Source organism: Triturus cristatus, chromosome 3_2 (genome assembly GCF_964204655.1).
Source record: "Triturus cristatus chromosome 3_2, aTriCri1.1, whole genome shotgun sequence".
NCBI classification, from domain to species: Eukaryota; Metazoa; Chordata; class Amphibia; order Caudata; family Salamandridae; genus Triturus; species Triturus cristatus.
The window spans coordinates 150,364,864-150,387,853 of NC_140584.1; the positions used below are offsets into that span (position 1 = coordinate 150,364,864).

The following is a 22,990-nucleotide window of genomic DNA, read 5'->3' on the forward strand; positions in this document are numbered from 1 at the left end:
TGTTGTAAGTGCATGAAAAGAAGATAAATTCTATTAGATAAAAAGAATAAAAAGAGAGGAATAAAGAGTAAAAGAGATTAATTAGAACTAAGAGAGATAAATGAAGAATATTATGATATAATGAAAAGACTAAATGAGAGTGCCATGGAAGGAGAGAAAGATACTAAACTCTAGATAACTTGAAAGGTGGTACTCGGTATGGTGAGTATTTTTGATGGCTTCAAAAGCCATCAGAGTCAGAGGGGGAAATTGATGGAGCGGGGATTCGCAAAAAGAAACCCACTTGAATCAAGTACCCCTGTAATACGTACGGATTTTAAGTAGTATTAATATGCACCTACACACCACACATGGGGAATTTGCTTTGTAAAATGCATAGAAGTAATCCTAACAATACGTAAATAACCAAGTCTGTAATAATATTGTGTTTAGAACGTGTTATGAATGTATTGCATGGCATATTGCAAGTATATGTAGTAAAAGGCATGATGTGTGCTGCTTTGTTATAATTATTAATGATGCTTCCTGCTTATGTTACGCTAGGATAACTGTTAACATGTACTAGAGTTAAGGTGGGTGGTTAACAGTGAAGATTCCATTATCACATTATTAATAAATGTCTGTTTTCCGTTCTGTTAGTAAATGGAAGAATCTCCATTTTGGGTTAAGTTAGCCGAACTGTGATGAGTGAAACTTGCAGCGCGCATAAACCACATGATTGTGTGGCCAAGATGCTGAACAAGCTGAAAGAGCATGGCACGGTGAAGGACATGATGTTTGACATGCAGCTAACTCCAGTGACTCTGTGTGAAAATCCACAAAATGTTGAATGTATTTGAAATTGTCCTTAATTCGATACTTTCACCTCATGAGAGAATAGGGATACATACTGAAAATGTGGGAAAGAAAAGTCTGACAATGGGGTAGTCAAAGAAAGCATGACTTAATGATAGGGTGAACATCCATCCCACATTTTGACCAATCCTGTAGCTAGAAAGGGTGATTTAGCAACTTTAATGGGATGGAATCTGTATTGGTAAGGGTATAAAGAATACGTGATTTAGGGGCAGGGTTAGAAGGAAGGGCAGCAGACACAGCTGCTGCATTAGGCGAGAGGAGAGAAAGGGTGTGCTGCTGATTGTCAGGTTGCTGAGAGGCCTAGCTGTTCCAGTCCTATCCTTATCCTGATCTTAGAGTCTTTGATCCCTGAATCTTTGTCTGGGGGTCCTCTACCGCTACCTAGGCCTTGGCGGTGGTTTTCCTCATTATTATTCTTTGGGTTTGTATATTTGAAATATAATCAATGTTCTTTTATCTCTTCATCTATCTTTCTCATATCGAGATTTGATTTATGCACATGTCTGATGTCTCTTCATCTATCCACTCATGCAACTTATGTTATCTTGAGATTGATTATTTGTTGACGGTTTTAGAGTGTATTTTCTCTCATGAGGTAAATTTAAAGACTCATGCATATGAGTTTGGATACATTTAACAAATTGCAAACAATGAGTCTGTGATTATTTTTGTCTGTTTATTATTTGAGTAACCGTTTCCTTCAATTTTTCAACTTATTGGTCCATCGACCAAGAAGATGGAAATTTGAACAAGAAGGTTTATTGTGTAGAATATGAACTTTTAAAAATGTCATTTATTGACTATCAAGAGGTAAGAAATTCGTAAACTTGACACCAGCGCCACAGGGACTTTGGTGTATGTGTATGGGCCAAAGTAAATGAAATAATTGAGTGTTCGTCCCTGTCCAAATTATTGGGTCCGCGCTGTATCAATAATTTCAATTAACTTTGCCTATCAGACAAAAGTAACTGTTCAATATGGTTTTTAGGTTGAACTGTGAGCAGAATTCTAACTGGAGGCTCACAATGAGAGAATTGACTGCAGCCCAAAGATGGGCTGAAGGCCAAAACTTTAAAAAATATCTTAATTGGTTCCAGATTTTATCTTCCTTTTCCTTTCTGTTGTACGTCAATATTCTTTCTTTATTATAATATTTTCTCTGTTGCACTTTTCTTGCTTTCACATTGTCAGAAACCTCTCAAAATTGGCCCTTCTGTACAAAGTACATTAAACTTGTTGAGAGGATGCAAATACGCCATCTAGAATGGGTTGAAACGTTTTTCGATAGGAGGAGATCAAAGGATACAGTCTCCCATCTCCCTCAACCTGTAATCCATGAGAATCCAAATTTTATGAAACGACCTGTTAGTACATAAGTAAGTTCATAAAATTCTTATGAGCCACAAAAATACTTAATGCAAATTGCACTCAGTGTTTTGATACTCTAAATATGCAAATCTGGCCGTATGTCTACTACTAAGCTCAGTGACTTCCAACGGGTTCATTATGTGTGAACATAATATTTTTTATTGGTGAATTCGCTTATGCCTTATGTCACCAATCATAATCCAAATCTAGACAAACGTACTTCCTCTATAACAGCATAATGACCAAGTCCAGAGCAGATGTGGTTTATATAATTGATTTCTTTTAAATCCATTATGAGAGAGTATCAAATATTTAAAAGCAGTTCTGCGTCTTTTTGTTTCTATGTGTTCAGGGTATTTAAGCCCTTCTCTTTGCTCATTCAGGTCTTAGTGAAGGACCCAAAGGTTTGGTTTTGAACGAGCAAGCCTGAGCTGCCCCTGCAAGCACAGATGTTCCTCACTAGCTAAATGAGCATGAGTGAGCCTTCCGGTTGGGCACAAAGATGGTAAGTGTTCCGGTCTCTCCATCCACATATGCTAAAACAAATATTGAAGAGGACCTATTGTTGTCCTCAGCCCAACAAACCCTGAGTGTACCAAAGCAGCAATCCTACTTTAGGTAGATAGCACGAGACTGTGGGCACATGGGACTCCTAATTCTGCCATCCCACAATTTTACCTCAGGAGTACTCCCACAATGTGATGAATCAGAGACAGAGTTAAATCGCAGTTTCGTGAGACAATTTGTCTCTGAGGTAAGGCCTCCCAACACATCGAAATATCGGAATACCAATCAATTAATTAAAAGGCCTCCTCAATAACTAAGTTCTAGATCAGCAGAATAATGTAAGGATTTTTTTTACAAAAATTCAAAAGAAATAACATACAGAGTCAATGTCATGAAGACTTTCAGTAATACAAGCAAAACAGAGAGAATCGTTAGCAGCATCTAAGTCTTCAGGAAAGTCTTTCTGGCTCACCCTCAAAATCGAGAGTTTTCATACATGTTTTTCACATATTGTATACTAAAACTGCATATTTATTACGGAGTAATTGAAAATGTTGCATTCTCAACAATTCTGAGCACAGATTCACTAAGTGTCATATTGCCTTACCACATAAACACTATCCCACTGCATGCATCCTGATCCTACCAACTCTATGCTAATGCCATCTGGAGATTGTGAAACAAACCAGATAAATGAAAAACAGCGAGCTGTTATAAATTAATAGGTTACAGCGAGTTAACAGAAGAACCTTGAAGCAGGGATACAGTTTTGTGACTGAGTTGAGGAAGCTTAATGGAGAACAGCATGAAAAATGACAATGCAAATGAACATGGTTCTGAGTTGGTGTGTGCAGCAGAAATAACAAACAGTCAAACGTGCAGGGGGGCGAGAGGTGGGGGGCAGCCATTTTGCAAAAGATGGCTGCCTGGCCCTAGTTGAGGCCTATTTGACAAGAGTCAGGAAAACACCTTTCTGTATGACATAGGAATCTTGTTTTAAAGACAATAGCACAGTATCAAACCATACATGTGTAATCAAGTGTAAACCCACAATCTTCGTGTTGTTAACAATGCACAAAAATCGAAATGCGAACAAATCTCTAACAAGACCACAGATTTATTTTGGGAAGAGATATCAAATCTCAAGCTATCTGTAATTTCTTAAGCTAACGTCAGACATTTTGCACTAAAATCATATCACACATCAGTCTTATTAACATTTTGTAACATAGAGCCCCCTTTATTTAGAGAGTCCGCTAGAGGTCGAATCACCAACACCCCATTACCTTTAACTGTAAAACATTCTGTGAACTCATGGTTTCCCTCTGAAACTGGGTTCCACTGGCACCTCTGCACTTTGGAGGGCCCTCTAAAGGATCCTCCCTTCGAGCTAAAATGGACTGGAGGGGACTATCTCTTTTACCAGAGGACCTTGCAGTACCCTGCTTTCTAAAATCATGCAGGTGGCCTGCTCACCTCAAAGCAACCCTACATGGGGCACCCCCACATCTTTGAGGAGTAAATGTCGGCAACTGGGCCATCCTTTGGTGCAGGCAGCATCCTTCAAACCCCAAAGGGAGAATGTCCTAAAGTGTCAATGCGCAGGTGGAACGGTGGGTAGAGGATTGCGGGAAGCGACCACCCCAACCCTTCCTAATTGCAGATTCTTTAACAAATGCTGCAAGCACCCCCCTTGAGGTCCCCATTACACTGGTCTCCTGTGTTTAAAACTCCTGTGAGATGCTAAGTGAACCTGAAGTGTCTCCAGGCACCGTGAGCTCATTTCACACCAATACAACAAAATACACCATATGTAACATGACAGTTCCTGTTAATAAAAGAAAACAGTTAATACAACACTCATTGAATAAAAATGAGTACATCAAAGTGCTACAACAAGCAATATATAACCAGTTAATACCTAAACAAAATCACCTCCATTTTGTACACACATACAGGCCAGGGACTTCCAAAATGGAGCCCACTCTTCTACCCTTATACGTACAATGCATAATCTAAACTGCCCACTTATATGCATATCCTCAACACACACTTGGAATGTTAGCTGTAAGTACATTTCATATCATCTGTTGCTCTACCGTGCCATAAAAACAACCTAGAATGGAAATTGGTTAAAAAAAAGTGTAATGTCTGACTGCACATTGACGAGACACTCTCAGCCAATGCCAAATAACTCATTTTCATGAGAGAGTACAAAAAAAAAATGACCTTCAATACAGAATACTGAGGGAATATCATTAAATAAGACCTTTTCTGCGCCAATTCCTCTTGTGAAGCATACAGACCCTGTACCAAGGTTAGCATACTCCAGACTGCTTAAAAGGGCTGTCATAAGGTTGGTACACAACAGACTAGTGCTCCTAATATTGGTAATGTGTACATTCAGACTCGTATATGGAGAATTATGTATAATCGTTTTTTCTTTCTACAAGCTGACAACCGTAAATTGCTTTCTACATCTTAAGTTCTTAGAATGCTTGTTATCTCAAAAAGCCTTCTCCCTCTATGCTGCTAAACCATTAATGAGAAAATTACCTTGACTTCCGCTTGAGTCCTCTAAGTAATTTCTGTCTTCAGAGTGACACTTTTCTTACTTTCCATTTCCAGCATGCCTTCTATTTCTTAGCATAGCCGCCTCTCAGTCTCGCACCTGTCTGCCCTAATCTCTCTTATTATAATTATGTAAAATGTGACACCTCATTTCATAGATCAGTGGCTATCCTGCTTTAGAACCCTTTCCCTGCAAGCTAACATTACCTAATATCCACTACCCTATCTATGTCACCAACTGTTCACCTGAAACTACACTGTCCCCACTAATGATCACTGGTATTGATATAATCTATCACAACCCAACTGGAGTAAATACATGCACACTTCTTCTCCAAAGCACATGACTAATAGCAATAAAGAACATATACTGGATTAACCACTAACCTTGAGTTCTGGAGTGGAGTGCTACTCTGTGCAATGTGTTTCAGTGCCTCGTCAGCGGCAGTAATCACTATATGAAAACAATAATACATCTCAAAGTTTAATACTTAAAATGATCTAAGGGTATGATGCAGTCTCCTGAAAAGAAACTATGAATGAGTTACTTCATTTCTCCTTTGAAGGTTCTTTGATGGGAGGTTAAATATGACAGCATTTGTTTCTAAAGCAGTGAGCTGAACTGATCATCAGCGGGCTTTCGCTGGGATGGTACACTTATTAAACTATGAGGAAATTTGAATAAATAATTGGAGTGGGGAGTGCCTTTGTCTAACTTATTATTTACCATAACACCCTCTGATATGTAGAGCTGTGCCTTTCCTTTGCTACTTAATCAATATAACGGATGAGTAATCAACAACAGGATTGGCACACAAATGCCCCAGTAATTTAGTCTGGTCAAAAATCTGGCCTCTCCATGGAGTTATAGCGTTCACCAGGACCAGCCAAACGTGAAAAAATACCTCATTTGGGATTACATCTCCTAAAAGTTTTAGTAAACAGTGATGAATAATCGAAAAACCTGTTTAAAAGAAAAAATAAATCATATAAATAAAATTATTTACATTTTTTCTAAAGCGTTGTGTTTTTTACGTCTGCAGTATCGCAGTCAGTGGGGATATGCTAATGGCCTCTAAGAAGTGATCACTTATGAGGCTTAATTGATTTTACTAATGCAGTTGCCTTTGCCTCTCTTGAGATGGAGGCTTTGAAAATGATTTAACTCTCACAATTATTTACTTACGACGTCTTCAGAACAAATACATAATTACAAAAAATACAAATGCTTCAAGTGGAGAAAGTGAGGCTTTAAAGTGTTTTTTTTTTGTCGATATTTTATTGCTGGAGGTGTTTTTAACCTCTTGACAGATCTATTTCTCTTGCGAATTGCATCAGATAAGAAGCCTTAGGTAGAGTGGCCCTTCTGACGCCATTGGTCACGGTGCATTTCCTGTACTGGTCCTCCATGTACACTGTTTGGCAATCCTAGACAGGAAGGCTCCATCCATGATAGCTGTAACATCATGATCTTGAGACAGGCGATGCATATTAAGAGACAACAGTTAAATTTTATTCTGATTTGGTGGTTCATTTAGGGGTCCATCTTTGGACACATTCTGAATGCCAGTCTGTCTGTGGATAATGGAAAGGTAGACTCCTTGCCATTGTTTTTTTCTCCCAAATTGGATCCTGCCAAGGAAGGAGGAGCCGTTTTGTAGTAAAAATTCGTGTATTGGCAAACTATAAGTACTGAGGGTCCAAATATCGGGTGTGGAAGAGATGGTGCGACTGCTACGCAGGCATCAGACAAAAACCTACTTTAAATGACATACAATGACCCACTCAATAATTCACAATGGATTTTTGTTCTTTGAGTTGGCCTACATCAGCAAATAGATTAAAGTTAGACATAATAATGCATCTCAGTTTAAAACTAAAAATGTTATGCTATATTGGAGTATTGTTGAACAATAGGGTCACACCTTTCCATTTGAATAATTCATGCCATAGAATGTTAAATTCATTGGATCAAGTCAATAGAAAAGGTGTTCTTAATTCTTAATATTATAAAATTTGAAATCTACTGTAATTACATTACACACACTTGCTGTAAGATTCTTAAACTAAACCACCATTTAAAACCTTTCCAAAATGTTCGATTTTTTAATACAAGTTTAATAAGACGTCTTCTGTGCAAGCACAAAGAAATACTCCAGCGAGTAGGGAAAATTGGCCTTCTGCTCCGGAGAAAGGGGATTTATCTTCATCTCCTTGATAACATAATCATTCGCATTAAGCGTGGTCTTGATACACTCTTCATTAAGGTTAAGAGCAGGGAACAGTTTTTGACCAACCTTGTAATTGGTGCTCCCAATGGCTCCAAACATTACTAGATGCCCACCTGGTTTTAAGAGTGTTGTGATATTTCGAATTGCCCGTGAGTAGCTGTTCAAATCACTGCAAGCAGATTCTAAGCACAATGAAGTGACCAGGCAGTCTGCTGGTGGTAAGACGACTGGATTCAGTGGATTGCTCTCTGTGACGTCACATTTAAGAACTCGTTTGACTGTTGTTCTTATCTTCTTTTCCTTCTCGGCACATTTAGCCCTAAAAATGAATTTACAAAATTTGGAGTAGACCATTAGCATGCTGAACTGCATTTTCTAAATAAGCAATCATTCCTTACAAATAATCAATAAAATGCTATTCTTATGTTTAATTACTACTAAAGAATCTGTTTACGATCCCTGTGCACATCCCTATCTCTTTATAAATCAATTATTTATCTCAATTAACTTTACCTGCTAGACAAAAGTATTCCAGCCTTTCTGTGTGACCCGGTGGCCCTCTAGCTGAAGGTTCGCCAGGTAGAGTTTGTTGCTGATGGAACCAGTGAGTTTTCGACATTGGAAATTCTGCAGTTCTTAACTCTGTGATATAGGAGGTGGCAGGTGGTAAATATCTGCTGGTGGGTGCCGGCTTGACTCCCAGCACTTATTTTAGCCCGCCAGGACCTAGTTTGACCTGCAGGGATGATTCACACTTGACTACAGGAAGTTTCACTCCCATCACCACCAAGGTACAAAGGTACAGTCATTCTGTTAGCCTTGTTTGTTCTTAATTGTGTGTGCATGTATATATAGATATAGATATAGATATAGATATAGATATATGCTCCAGTCCACCAAAAAGCGCTGAGCAGTCCGGAGCGGGTGCTGGTCAGACATCATGGCGGTGGGTCAACGGATTATTAACAGAGGAAACTAAACAAATTCCAGAGAGATAGGATTGATTATGAGAATGGCCAGATATTCACGTTTGCACGAAGGTTTGATCACTTTAGCAAACAGTGACAACAGCAGGATAGGGTAACAAATGGGAGAAAGAAAACTATGGTCACGGACTCAGAAACTGAAATGAGCGCAGAGGTGCGGATAAGCAATGAGGATCTGAGTAAGGGCCAGGGGCAGAGTTACACTTTAGCATTAAGAAAGAAGATAACTATGTCTGATGAATTGGATTTTCTAAGATTGGACCATCGAGCCGAACTCAGACCACGGAATCCAAAGTCTCAGAAACCTACAGGAGGAGGTGCAGAAGGAGGAAGCAAAGGCAAAGAGACAGGAAGACAAAACGTCTATAATGAACCTGTCTGACTTAACCCTAACAGCATCTGCGAAGGAAATCTTAATGCTTGGACACTTATTTTGCCCTAGGAATGCATTTATTTACCCAAAAGCTAGGATTGACACTTTCAAGTACATTAGGAATCTACAGCTCCTGAAAATCCACACTTCTATAGAAAAAAAAACAGAATTAGGACAGAACAGAGCCAATCAGTGAAACCAATAGGCGGTACAACTATTGCGGATCTCTCTATCTTAAGAACTCTCAGACAGTTGGAAATGGAAAATGATGATCCAGATACGGAACAAACAATTCAGGATGTCATCAGGGAAGAGAATATCAATGTTGGGGAAGCAGCAGTTACACCCTTTAGACCAAGTTCAAGGACAACTCCAACCACAGGGAAAGACAACAGAGATACATTTCACAAACTGATTGTTGAAGGCCTGAAAAGGATCCATAGAGGGGCCAATGAAACTGGACAATAGAAAAAGGCCAGTGAGTGGAAATATTTTGATTTGGTGTCGAAATTGAGAAAGAACAAACATATGGTAGTATGGAACTCAGAAAAAGGGGGGTAACGTTGTTTTTTGGTCAATTAGCATGTACTTACAAGAAGCACGTTCTCAACTCGGACAGAGGGATTGTTACAAATGGTGCAAGCAGGAAGTAAGGATAAGGGCTCATGCAGAATTTGCACAAGACTTAGAGCAGTGGAGAATTGAGGGTCTGTTCTAGGATGATGAACTGAGGTACCTCAAAAATTATACACCGGGAACTCCAGTCTTATATTTAATTCCAAGGACACACAAGAATACCAGTTGCCCCCTGAATGGCCCATTATATTAGCTATTGGGAGCAGGATGGAAAACACATCCAAATATATCGAATTTTTCCTAAAACCACACATATCAAATTTATCATCCTACATAAGGGACAGTGGTGACTTTCTTAATTGATTTATGACACTCCAAAGGAACATGATTATGTATTAATAGCACTTGACATAACATCGCTGTACACCAGCATAGCCCATACTGATGGGTTGAGAGCCATCCAACACTTTTTACAGGAGAGACCTGCAGGCTTGCTCAAACACACCCGGATGCTTATGTCTATGGCAAAGAGATGCCTAGAGGAAAATTTCTTCTTATTTGAGGGTGAGCTATATCAGCAGCAGCGGGTGTCTGCGATGGGCACCTGTTTTGCCCCCAGTTACGCATGCTTGCATGTGGGCTAGTGGGAGGAACACGTGCTCTGCAAGGAACACGCACAAGTATGGGATAGACATGTAATCATGTTCTAAACGTAACCCCTTCAGTGCCACGCCCTTTCCCCGCCCTGTGCCGGCCGTTGCATTAGCGGGCGGGGTTCATGGCGAGATGGTCTCGTCATGGGCACAGCGCAACCGCGGCCCATGACGAGACCATCTCGTCATGGGCACTGAAGAGGTTAAAGCGCCCTGACACTGCATGGGGATTTTAGTGCACTATTTACATGGAGTGTGTGGTTACATGACATGAGGCAGGAGTCAAGATTTAAGGGGCGTTTGATAAAACAAGCACAACATTTGCTGGGTAATAGTACTCCTGTTGCTAATTCTAAGTGACTCCTTTCAGTGTTGGACTGCTGAGTAACAGAGGGTAGAGAGAATATATTCTCTAGAATTGGTGACAGGCCAAGCCCCAAAGAAAATAATTGCCCAGATGTGTATAAAGAGCTTCAAATGCTGGTAGTAAGTTCAGTGGATGGTGCCGAAGCAAGCTGTGGTGGGAGTAGAGATGTGGTGCCAGTGGTGTAAGTAGGCAGCATGAGTTGTGGATGTGGGTGGTGACCTTCTAGCAAACATTTTGGGCATCAGGGCTTATCTTTTTCAAATTGAACACTAGATGGGCAGATTTACAAGGTTGGTGTGAGTGGCATCCTTGTTTTCTTGATGATGCCTTGCATCCACAACATTCAAAACGATCCCCTCAGTCATATAACTTTGAAGACTTTCATTACCATTGATATTAAAATGTGTTGCAAAACTATAGAAATTGGTAACTAACTTCCTCTTGTGGTCATGGGGCAACATCCAAGCTATGACACAAAAGATGAAGTCTCCTCTCAACAAGCAGCCATTTTTCCCACTTACATTTTGTGCTGCAAAGTTTAAAGACTGTGACTAGTTCCCAGGTGTCCTTGCCTGATTAAGGACTAGGCCTCCAAACAAGTTTCATCCAAAATATGAATGCAATATTTATAGAACAACTAAATCACCAGTTTGTGTCCGTCCTTATTCACTCGATGGTCAGCCATATTTCTACAACATAATATTGAATTTACAAATATAGCACTACAAGAATATTTAAGCAAAGATATTGTGGTCCTAATAATTGTTCGCTAAATGCCTACTATGTAAAGCACAAACATGTTCTCTAGAAAATATTGTGGCCCTAAATAATGACATTACTAATTTATGTTCACATAATTAAAAGCATTAAACATTAGAATAGCATTAAAAAAAACTTTAACATTATTTCACATATAAAAATGAATCTGTTGGGAAAATCTTAAAATACATATAATATTGTAAAAAAATATGTTGTAAATACACACAATGTAAATAAACAAATACATATATAATAAACAGTATAAAATAATGAATTTATTTTATTTATTTTAAGAAAAATTGAAAATACTCATAATTATAGAACAATTATAAAAAATACAACTACTACTTATAAATAAATAAATTTAAAATTACAAAAAATGCACATAAAATATATGTAAAACTACTGACAAAACACTTTCTACAAAAAATAATGAAAAGAGATACAAATTAAATAGGAGAAAATATATAAAATCAACATCCAAATTGATAAACATAAACAACTGAAATAATCAAACAAACTCTATTAAAATTCAAATTAAAACAAGAACATAAATAAAAGAAAATTAACACTTCAACTAAAAAAAAATCAAAAAGTCAAAAATTGTTCAAGTCTGGATTATCAAAATGTACTATTTCCATTCAAACTTAAACAACATTAGGACAAATAATGGAATTTTGGTGGGGAGGGAGGTTTTAGTAATATTCCCACTCGAATATAAGCAACATTGGTGACAGTGTTGGACTTTAAAATGATCAGATTTACTATACTCACAGCAATATTAGAAACTGTAGGTAAAGTGTTGGCTTTAGAGGGTCAGATTTACGATTCAAACTAAACTAGAAGCAAAAGTAGGGAAAGCGTTGGACTTTTAAGGGGTAACGTTTTCTATTCTCCCTGCAACATAAACAGCTGTAGGGAAAGGGTTGGATTTGGGAGGATCCTACATCTATTATTCCTTCTCCAATATAAGCAACAGTAGGAAAAGTTTGAACTTTGGAGGTGTTACATTTACTATTCCAATCCCAACCTAAGAAACAGTAGGAAAAGCTTTTGGGGTATTCTAGTCCTATCCCAACCTATGCATCAATAGGGAAATTGTTAGGCTTTGATGGGGTCAGATTTACTATGTACACCTCTGCAACAGACAGGAAAGTGTTAGACTTTGGAGGGGTCTTATTTACACTTTCACTGCAAACTAAGCAACAGGAGCAAATGTTTTGGACCTTTAAAGGGTTTGGATTCCTATCCGTCCTAAGCAACAGTAGGGAAAATGTTGAAATTTAGGGATAAGGAGTTAACCTTACCAGTCCCACTCCAAACAAATATACATTTGTGAGAGTGATGGACTTTGGAGGGGTTAGATTTACCATTTACACTACAATATAAGCTACAGTGGGGAAGCATTGGACTTAGGATGGATCATATTTACTATTCCGACTCCAAAATTAGCAATAGAAGGAAAAGCGTTGCACTTTAGTGGGGTTAGATCTACTATTCCCACACTAATGTAATGCATTCAAACCCAAGCAACCATTGGGAAAGCATTTAACTTTGGTGAGTCATGTGTACAATTCCCACTTCACCCTAAGCAACCGTAAAAAACATGTTGGACTTGAAAGGGGTCAGATTTCCTATTCCAACTCCAAACTTAGCAACAATAGGGAAAGCACTAGGATTTGAAAGGGTCCGTTTTCCTAATCCTACTCTAAGCTAAGCAGTAGTAGAGAAAGTGCTACATTTTAGGGGGATTTGATTTGTTATTCTCAACCCAACCTAAACAAAAGTAGGAAAAGATTTTTACTTTTTAAGGTCAAATGCATTATTCCTACTCTGTAATAAGCAACAGTAGGAAAAATGTTGGAATTTGGGATGAGGGAATTAGATGTTCCATTCCCACTCCAAAGTAAGGAACATTAGTCAAAATGTTGGACTTCGGAGGGGTCAGATTTATCATTTGCACTTCAACATAAGTATTGTTAGGGAAATCATTGGGCTTATAGATGTCACATTTACTATTCCTATTCCAATGTATGTAACAGTAGGAAAAAAGATTGGACTTAGTAGGGGTCATATTTACTACTCCCAATACAACATAAGCAATAGTAGGCAAAATATTGGACTTTTGAGGGATTAGATTTACTATTCCCACTCCAATTTAAGAAACAGTAGCAGCATCAATGGCCTATTTAGAGGCAGTAGGGTTAGATGTTCTATTTGCACTGAAACCTAAGCACCAGTTGTGAAATGTGCGGCCTATAGTGGGTACAGTTTTACTATTTCCAATCCAATCTAAGCAACCATAGAGAACATGATGGACTTTGGAGGGGTCATATTTCCAATCCAAACTCCAATCTAAGAAACAGTAGCAATAGCATTGGACTTTTGAGGGGTCAGCTTTCATATTCCTACTCCAACCTAAGCAACTGCAGGAAAAGAATTTAACTTAGGTGGGGTCACATTTATTATTCCCACTCCAACCTACGCAAGAGAAGGGAACATTTTGAAAAATATATGTTAATTAAAACCTACTTTTAAAAATCTCAACATAAATAAATTACCATAAAAATATCAATTGAAATGCATTGACTAATGTTTGTCAATTTTTTTAAACAGTCATATACTCTTAAAATGTACTTAACAAATAATATAAAAATGTACTTAATGAAAAGTTACCAATTAAAAACACCCAAATATAAATAATAATAAAATTAAATACCCTGTTTCCAAACAATGCCAACAACCCACAAACATTTTTTGAAATAGTGCTAAAAAACATTAAATGAATACGAGCAAATAAAAAAACACCTCATATTAAAAAAGCAAAAACTTAACACAATGACATTATGTAAATGAATGGCTCCCCATTTGTAAGCGGATCAGGTTTAAGGCTATTTGTATTGTACACAAGGCTCTTCATCAAGCAAGTCCAGCTCGGATCAGGGATATGCTCCACTGGTACACCCCAACAGAAATCTCCATTGAGTCCATCGTAATCTGGTTACCATGTGGTAGATTTGGGGGTCTCTAGTTGGCACAGGTGTGTACCTGTGACAAATAGGGACCCTTGCGTCTAGTCAGTGTAAAGGGGCACATTCCTAAAATAACCCCTGCTCACTCCCTTGGCAGCTTGACACGAGCAGAAAGGCTTATCTCAGAGGCAGTGTGTAAAGTATTTGTGAACACATACAGTAATCAAGTGACAACACTACAGATGGACACCACACATGTTTTATATAAAAAATAAGTATTCTTTATATAGATTTATCACAAGACCATAAACGACAAAAATCCACAATACTGTTACTTTAAAATGGTAGAATTTAGCTTAGTTCTCTTAAGATGGTAAATGCGACATTCAGAGTTCAATGTACCTTAGATGCGACACGCAGGGCAACAAAAGTGTTGCAAAGACGGTGATGCGTTGAAGATCCGCTGCAAATAAACAAAGATGGCACTTTCTTCTTGATGCAACACGCTTCCCGGTGATGCGGCGGCACCTGCTGCGATGTCGGTCCTCTTCTTCGGGGATGCGAGATGTTTCCCCACGATGCGAGCTGCGACAGGCCCTGCGACATGCTTCCCAGTGATGCGGCGGTGTCTGAGGCGACATCGATCCACTCCCCAGGCGATGCGAGTTGCGACAATGGTGCGAGCCGCAACAGGCCCTGCGACACTCTTCCCTGTGATGAGGCGGCGTCTGCAGCGACGTCGATCCTCTTCTCCGGTGATGAGCCGCGACAGGCCCTGTGACACTCTACTCGGAGATGCGGTGGCGTCTGATGTGACATCGATCCTCGTCTCCTGAGATGAGCCGCGACATGCTACCCAGTAATGCGGCGGTGTCTGCTGCGACGTCGATCCTCTTCTCCTGGCAATGCGAGGTGCTTCGGTGGACCTGCTTTGACTCAACGATTCTTCTGTGACCCGCTTCCCGGAGATGCGGCGGTGTCTGCTGCGACGTTGATCCTCTCCTCCGGCGATGCGAGGCACTTCGTGTTGTGAAGCGGCAGTTCGGCGACATGCTTCTTGTTCTTGAGTCGCGCTTCCTGCCCCTTGCGACACACAAGTCCTCAAAAACTCCAGAACAACTGCAGGCACTTCCAAAGAACTCTGGGGAGCTGGGGGTTGAAGTCTGTTGTCCCTGAGACTTCAGCAGGAGGCAAGCTCTTTTCCAAGCCCTTGGAGATCCTTCACAACGTGATCAAAAGTACACACAAAGTTCCTTTCTCCTTCCTTTGGCAGTCAGGCAACCACTGCAGGCCAATCCCCCAAGCAGCACTTCAGCTTCGGGATAGTCTCTCCTCAGTTTCTTCTGGTTCCACTCCTCAGCAAAGGTTTCTTCTTGTTTCTGAAAGTGATCTAAAGTTCTGGGGTCTGGGTCCCCCTTTTTATACACAGTTTCTCTTTGTTCTCAAAAGGCAGAGAGGCCTTTGCCTAGTCCAAACTAGTTCTGGTCAGTCCTGGAGAATTTTGTTGACAAGACTCCGTCTTTCCTTAGACAGTGTAGGCCATCAGATGCACCACAGGAGCATTGTGGAGGGAAATCACAGCCCTATTCAGGTCCCAGGTGCAACTCCTCCAACCCATCTACATGGAAATCTCTCTATTCAGCCCTGTGCTGACTCACCCTTCCCCAGCCCCCTGGAATTCCCCAGCCCCTGTCACTCAAACTCCAGACAAGGAATACACAACCTAGCAGAGGCAGGTTTGGATGGTTAGACAAGAAAATGCCTACTTTCTAAACAAGGTATTTTCAAACACAGAATGTAAAAACCAACTTCACCAAAAGATGTATTTTATCCTTCTGAGTTCAGGCATGCTAAACTCGAATTTCTACCATGTTCCCTGAGTCAGTTCGGATTATAAGATGTAATAATCAAACTGCCCATTCTGGCCTATGGGGAACAGGTAGCCTTGCAATAGTGAAAAACGAAAATGGCTGTAATTCACTATTAGGACATGCCACACACACCAGGGCTTGTCCTACATTATACTTACAATGCACCCTGCCCTTGGGCCTACAATATGGGTATCTGATATGGAGAAAAGGGAAGGTTTAGGGACTGGCAAGTGGGTGCACTTGCCCAGTCAGCATGGCAGTACCAGACTGCACACAGGCTCTTCAATGGCAAGCCTTGGACACACTTTTACACACTGCTTCTGTGGGTGGCACAACCAGTGCTGCAAGCCCACCAGCAGCATTTGGATTACCAGCCCTTGGCACTCCTGGTGCACTGTACTAGGGTCTGACAGGTAAACCAAACCAGCCAATCATGGAACCACCAATTCATACATCAATTTGCAATAGGGAGATCATATGCACTTTAGCAGTGATCAGCAGTGGTAAAGTGCCCAGAGTCCTAAAACCAACAAAAACAGGTCAGACAAAATACAGGAGGAAGGCAAAAATTTCACGGATGACCCTGCAAAAAGGGCCAAGTCCAACACCATGCCTATAATTCAAAAGAAGAAATGGGGGGGCAGAGCCTTTTCGGTGGCAGCTGCCAGACTCTCGAACTCCCTCCACCAGTCTCTGACTGTGATCAATGGCCACCCGTCTTTTAGAAAGGCATGTAAGACCTGGCTGTCTACCACTCATTCAGCCTCTACTGTTAGGGATTTGGTTGAGATGCAGCTGTTCTGTAGCACTCTGCTGTGATTATAGTGCCTTAATGCCAAATGGTAATTGTCTGGCTCTATAAATTTAAATCAAATCAAATTCAAACAAATAAATAATTTACATAATTAAACAAAGAAATAGTCAATTAAAATTAAAAATAGGGAACAATTTGAACAGCGATATTAATTACATAGTTTGTTAATAAAGTAGTTTGCATAGGTATTAATCCAATTAGCCTAAGTGTAAAATGGAAAAAAATATATATTTTAAAATATAGATTAAAAATGTTTCCATCCTACTCCCCTACATACCCAACAACTTGTCAAAAATGTAATACATTAAAATAAACTTAAAAACTACAGTTTAAAAGTATTTCCAAAACAAAGTAAAAGTATTACAGAAAATTACAAATCTTTAACAATAATTTATTAGTAACATATAACACACCAACTCACAAACATTATACAAAAATGAAAAATGTATATTGATCTCATCGACCTGTGAGGGTAATAAATAGTTCTCTTATATGAAAGCTGTAGTACTGAAGCACCTTTAAGAGATTGGTACCTGCTTTACTTTTTGTTCCCTACTTTTATTGTTCCTCTCTATATCATTTTCATTATTTTCAATGAACTTCATGTTAAATGAATTGTGTTCTATATTGGGCATTTAATACTGTTGGTTGGGTCATTGGCTTTTTAATTTTGCTTGCTCTCCTCTGCTCTGTCAGGTTAGCAGAGAGACTTCAAACCAGGCAGCTATTTCTACTTCTGTTGAGTGCCATAGGCATGCCATTTTGTGACAACAGCACTCTAGTTGGTCACAATGGAGTTAAAGATGGCTACCCTTTATTGCAATGCAGCAAACGTGCCAATAGAAATCCCATCTGTTCCTGTGTGCACCTGTTCAGCGACCAGCACCAGCACCAGCCACACTTACTGCCCATTTGCAGCTCCTGACCCTATGCTAAGAAAGTCCTTTCAAAAGTTATACAAATTGAGGACTGTGACTGTGACTGTTCATGGGCACAAGTTTTTGCTGGAATGTTACAGGTTGCCCAGTTATGTGGTGAGTGTGCTATATCTCTCCCTATTTGGGAGAAAGCGGAAGGGAGCATTTGTGTTTCAGGATACCATATTATTCCTCGACTGGTCATGTCAAGGCACAAGCTGTGTTAATTAATGTACAATCACTGCATAAGAATGTGCTTCACATACATAATCTGCTCTGTGAGGTGCAGCTCAACATCTTATTTATAAAAAGAAATGGATGGATAAGACGTGTGATTCAGACATTGTGATTGCTGCACCTGAGGGCTATTTCTGTGTGCATGCTGACAGAACAGGAAGTAAAGGTGGGGGAGTGGTCACTGTTTTCAAAAATAGTTCTAGGTGCTCAACCATTGTGTTGGTGGACCTTAAAGGAGCCGAAGCCATGAGGTACTGTATTGCTATTCCTTAACAACTATCTGTGGTAGGAGCTTTGATGTGTGCCCCCCCTCCCCCCCGGCAATTTAGGAAATTTTCTTAACTTCCTAGAGGATGTCATATCCCAGTTTATCCTTCTTTTTTCTGATTTAACACTTTCAGGAAATTTCAGTCTTCATATTTATAATAAATATAATCCTTAGACATCTCCTCTTCAGAAGGAATTGGTCTAATTCAATTATCTCCAACGTGCCATCTCCTCAACTCATCAGGCATTCTATATTCTTTATCTTTTTTTTTCTAACATTACCTGGTCTGACCTCTCAATAATCTCTTTCTCCTGGGGTTGGGCTAAAGTCTTGAAGAGGAGGGAGCCGCTGGCCAGATCAGTTTCCAATTCTGCCCAGAAGAAAGCTAAGCTCTGTGGGATGGAGCACTTATTGGACAAGTCTGTTCATGTGGTCTGTCGAGATATTGAGAAAGATATTGAAGCCACTAACAAATGGTTTTGAATATGGCTAAAAAAGTGGCCCTGAATTAAACAATTCTGTTAATCAGAGATGCAGGGCCCAATTCACAAAGGTAAAATGAGACAAAATACTAACTTTATGACTTTCGGTTTTCACAAAGGGCATTTACTACTCATAAATGCCCTTTGAGAATACCGAAAGTTGCAAAGTTCAACTTTTGGTATTCACAAAGGGCATTTACGAGTAGTAAATGCCCTTTGTGAGTACCAAAAGTCATAAAGTGAGAATTTCGTCTCAGTTTACTTTTGTGAATCAGGCCCGTAGTCTCTCGGCACCTTGGTTCTCAGATGAATTGGTGGAAGAGAAAAGACAGTGCAAGAACTCAGAGAGGCTCTAGAAGAGGCCCTATTCCTTGAAGTATAAACATAAGTGCAGAGAGGCCCTTAGGAAACATCATGTATCAATTAAAGCTTCACAGGACACATGTTTTGAGGATATAATATCCACATCTTTTAACAGCCCATGTGAAATCATCATAATTGTCAGGAATTATCTTCATCCTGTGGCTTGTGCACAGCTGGTTTCCTCTACTTCAGATTTGTACAATACGTTATCAGACTTCTTTTAAACCAACATCCTTAAAACTGTTTCAAATCTGGAGTCTAACCTGGTTAAACTGACCACTGAGACTAGGACTGAGATTGTCCCTAGGATGAGGTCCTATGATTTGCTTGAGTTCTCCCCGATCACGTTGAAAGAGTCCAAATATACTATTCTGTCTTGCAAGTCGGGTTCTCACAATGACCCATGTCCTTCTTCTATTCTAACAACCATCACAACTTCTATTAACCCAATTTTTATTCAACTATTTAATATATCTCTTCAAACAGCAACGGTGCCGATCTACTGGAAACAGGCCAGAGTTATTTGGCTTTTACAAAAAAACTTTCAGCTGTTAATTACCAGTAGGCCAATTTCAGACCAATCTCATGTATTCCAGTTGCCTCTAAAATGCTGGAAAAACTGTTTAATTTTCACCTACCAGCTTACTTTAACATTTTGCTTTGTTCAATCCCTTGCAATCCGGTTTCCAGGCTCTGCATAGTACTGAGATGGAGCTTGTGGAGGTGATCGACACCATGAAGCTGTCACTTGATCGGGTAAAACAGGCTGTCTTGATCTTATTAGACCTATTTGCAGCATTTGATGGGGTGTTGCATGCTCATCTCCTCCAAAGCCTATGAGAACATTGGAGTTGGGGGGGAAACATCCTTTACAACGTGGATGTTACAACGTGTTACCATTACAACGTGGTTTTAAAAACGAAACTACCATTACATTGCAATGCCATTATAATGCATGGCATTACAATGCATATGCTTTAACCAGCATTGCCTTCACAACAAATTTCAACGGAAAGGCATGAATGGTAAAGGAATATGTGTTTTACATGTAAGTATAAGGTAAGTATAGGAATATACATTTTGGGGCGCCAAGGTTAATTTTAGGGTTCAGGGTGGATTTTGGTGTTCGGGTGCCAACGGTAATTTTAAGATTTAGGTTGGGTATGAGTATTTGTATGGATTTTGGGGTGCAAGGGTTTATTTTGGGATTCAGGGTGGGTATAGGTTTTGGGGTGTCAGGGGTTAATTTAGGGTTCAGGGTGTGTTTGGGTTTTGGGGTACAAGGGTTCATTTTGGAGTTTAAGGTGGGTATAGGTTTTGGGGTGTCAGAGGTAATTTTAGGGTCAGGGTGGGTTTGGTTTTTGATGTGCCAGGGGTAATTTTAGGGTTCAGGGTGGGTTTGGGTTTTGGGGTGCCAGGGGTAATTTTAGGGTTCAGGGTGTGTTTGGGTGTTGGGGTACAACTGTTAATTTTGGGGTTCAGGGTGGGTTTAGGTTTTGGGGTGCCAGGGTAATTTTAGTGTTCTGGATGTGTTTGGGTATTGGGTGCAAGAGTTAATTTTGGGGTTCAGAGTGGCTATGGGTTTTGGGGTGTCAAGGTTAATTTTAGCGTTCAGAGTGTGTTTGGGTTTTGGGGTGCAAGGGTTAATTTTGGGGTTCAAGGTGGGTATGGGATTTGGGGTGTCAGGGGTAATTTTAGAGTTCAGGGTGGTTTTGATGTGCCAGGGGTGATTTTAGGGTTCAGGGTGTGTTTGAGTTTTGGGGTGTAAGGGCTAATTTTGGGGTTACAGGTGTTTTGGGTTTTGGGGTGCAAGGGTTAATTTTGGGGTTCATGGTGGGTATGTGTTTTGCAGTGTTTGGGCTAATTTTAGGGATCTGGGTGGGTTTGGGTTTTTGGGGTGCCAGGGGTAATTTTAGGGTTCAGGGTGTGTTTGAGTTTTGGAGTGTCAGAGGTACTTTTAGGGTTCAGGATGGGTTTTGGGTTCCCTACCTCCAGCTATTGTTGTTTGGGAGACAATTAGATCAGCAATAGACCTTTGTCCCACAGATTGCAACATTGGTGGGCTTTTGTTTTGTCTTGCTGCATTCTCTTAAACTTTTTTGCTCCTGCTGCCTGCCCTCTCAGTCATGAGAAACAGTAATTCACATGCTTATCACATCTCATCTTGCCTATACCAATGCCTTGTTCATTGCCTTGCCCAGTCTCTTGATTTAAAGGCTGCAGGTGGTACAGAATGCAGAAGCTCGGTTTCTACTAAGGATGCCATGACAGACTTTGATTTTTTGTTAATTAATGGAGATCCACTGGTCGCTGATCAAGGAGAGTTTTCTTTCCAAAAGTCTGGTCTTGGCACACAAAGCTTTTTATGACACTGGCCCCTTATATCTCCTGAACAGACTTACTCACTACTATCCTGGTGAGGGCCTTCATACAACTGATGCAATGCTGCTTCTTATTCTAAAAATCGAACACCAGAAGTGTGGGAGCTATTGCCTCACATTTTTAGCAGCGCATTGCTGGAATCGCCTCCCTCAGCAGTTCCATATCGAGGCAATAGCCCCCGATTTCCTCCCTCCCCAGGGCAGCAGAAAGCCAACTAGGCACAGACTTTTTTTTCGGAATGTGCCTTCCTGTGGATTTTGGGTCCAAGTGCAGCTGGCACTCAAGGAAACCTAGCAAACCTATACATTTTTTAAAGCTAGACTCCCAGGGGAATCTAGGATTTTGTGACTTGTGTGGCTCTCACTGCGTTCTGTTACCCAGAATCCCTTGCAAACCTCAAACTTTGTAAAAAATATAAAAAAATTCCTCTCATTTCTGCGATGGAAAGTTCTGGAATCTGTGCAGATCCACAAACTTCCAACCACCCCGCATTCCCCAAAGTCTTCCAATAAAAATGATACCTCACTTGTGTGGGTAGGCCTAGTGCCCGTGACAGGAAATGGCCCAAACCGCAACGCGGACACAAACATTTTTACAGTGAAAACTGACCTTTTTTTGCAAAGAGCCTTGCTGTAGATTTTGAACCATAGCTCTGCTGGCACCTAGGGAAACCGAGCGAACCTAAACATTTTTGAAAACTAGACACCCAGGGGAATCCAGTATGGGATGACTTGTCTGGCTCTCATCCAGATCTGTTACCCAGAATCCCTTGCAAAATCTCAAACTTTGTAAAAATAAACCACATTTTCCTCACATTTCTGTGAGGGAAAGTTCTAGCACCTGCGTGTATCCACAAAATTCAACCCACGCCGCATTCCCCAAAGTCTTTTGATAAAAATGATACCTTACTTGTGTGGGTAGGCCTAGTGTGCGTGACAGGAACCAGCCCAAAACGCAATGTGGACACACCACATATGTAAAGTGAAAACGGACCCTTTATTGGCAAAGTGACTAGCTGTAGATTTTGAACACTAGCTCTGCCGGCACCTAGGGAAACCTAGCAAACGTATACATTTTTAAAAAATAGACAACCAGGGGAATCCAGGATGGGGTGCCTTGTGTGGCTCCCACCAGGTTCTCGTACCCAGAATCCCTTGCAAACCTCAAACTTTGTAAAAAAAAACAAATGTTTCCCACATTTCTGTGATGGAAAGATCTTGAATCTGCGTGAATTCACAAAATTCCACCCACCACGCATTCCCCAAAGTCTTCCAATAAAAAATGGTACCTCACTTGTGTGGTTTGGCCTAGTGCCTGCAATAGGAAACGGTTCAAAATGCAAAGTGGACACCACATTTTTACAGTGAAAACTCACCCTTTTTTTGCAAAGTGCCTAGCTGCAGATTATTAAGCCTAGCTCAGCCGGCCCCTAGGG

The 22,990-nt window shown here is 40.2% G+C and overlaps 1 protein-coding gene across 1 annotated transcript in view; it reads right to left on the minus strand.

Annotated features, from left to right (window-relative positions):
* Positions 1–3,832: 3,832 nt before the first annotated feature.
* Positions 3,833–22,990, minus strand: part of LOC146856917 (nicotinamide N-methyltransferase-like) — a 56,086-nt gene continuing 36,928 nt past the window's right edge. The window contains exon 3 of the mRNA XM_085647384.1: positions 3,833–7,854. Within this exon, the coding sequence (XP_085503510.1) occupies positions 7,422–7,854 (433 nt within the window). The 3' untranslated portion in view covers positions 3,833–7,421. The remainder of the gene's footprint in view (positions 7,855–22,990) is intronic.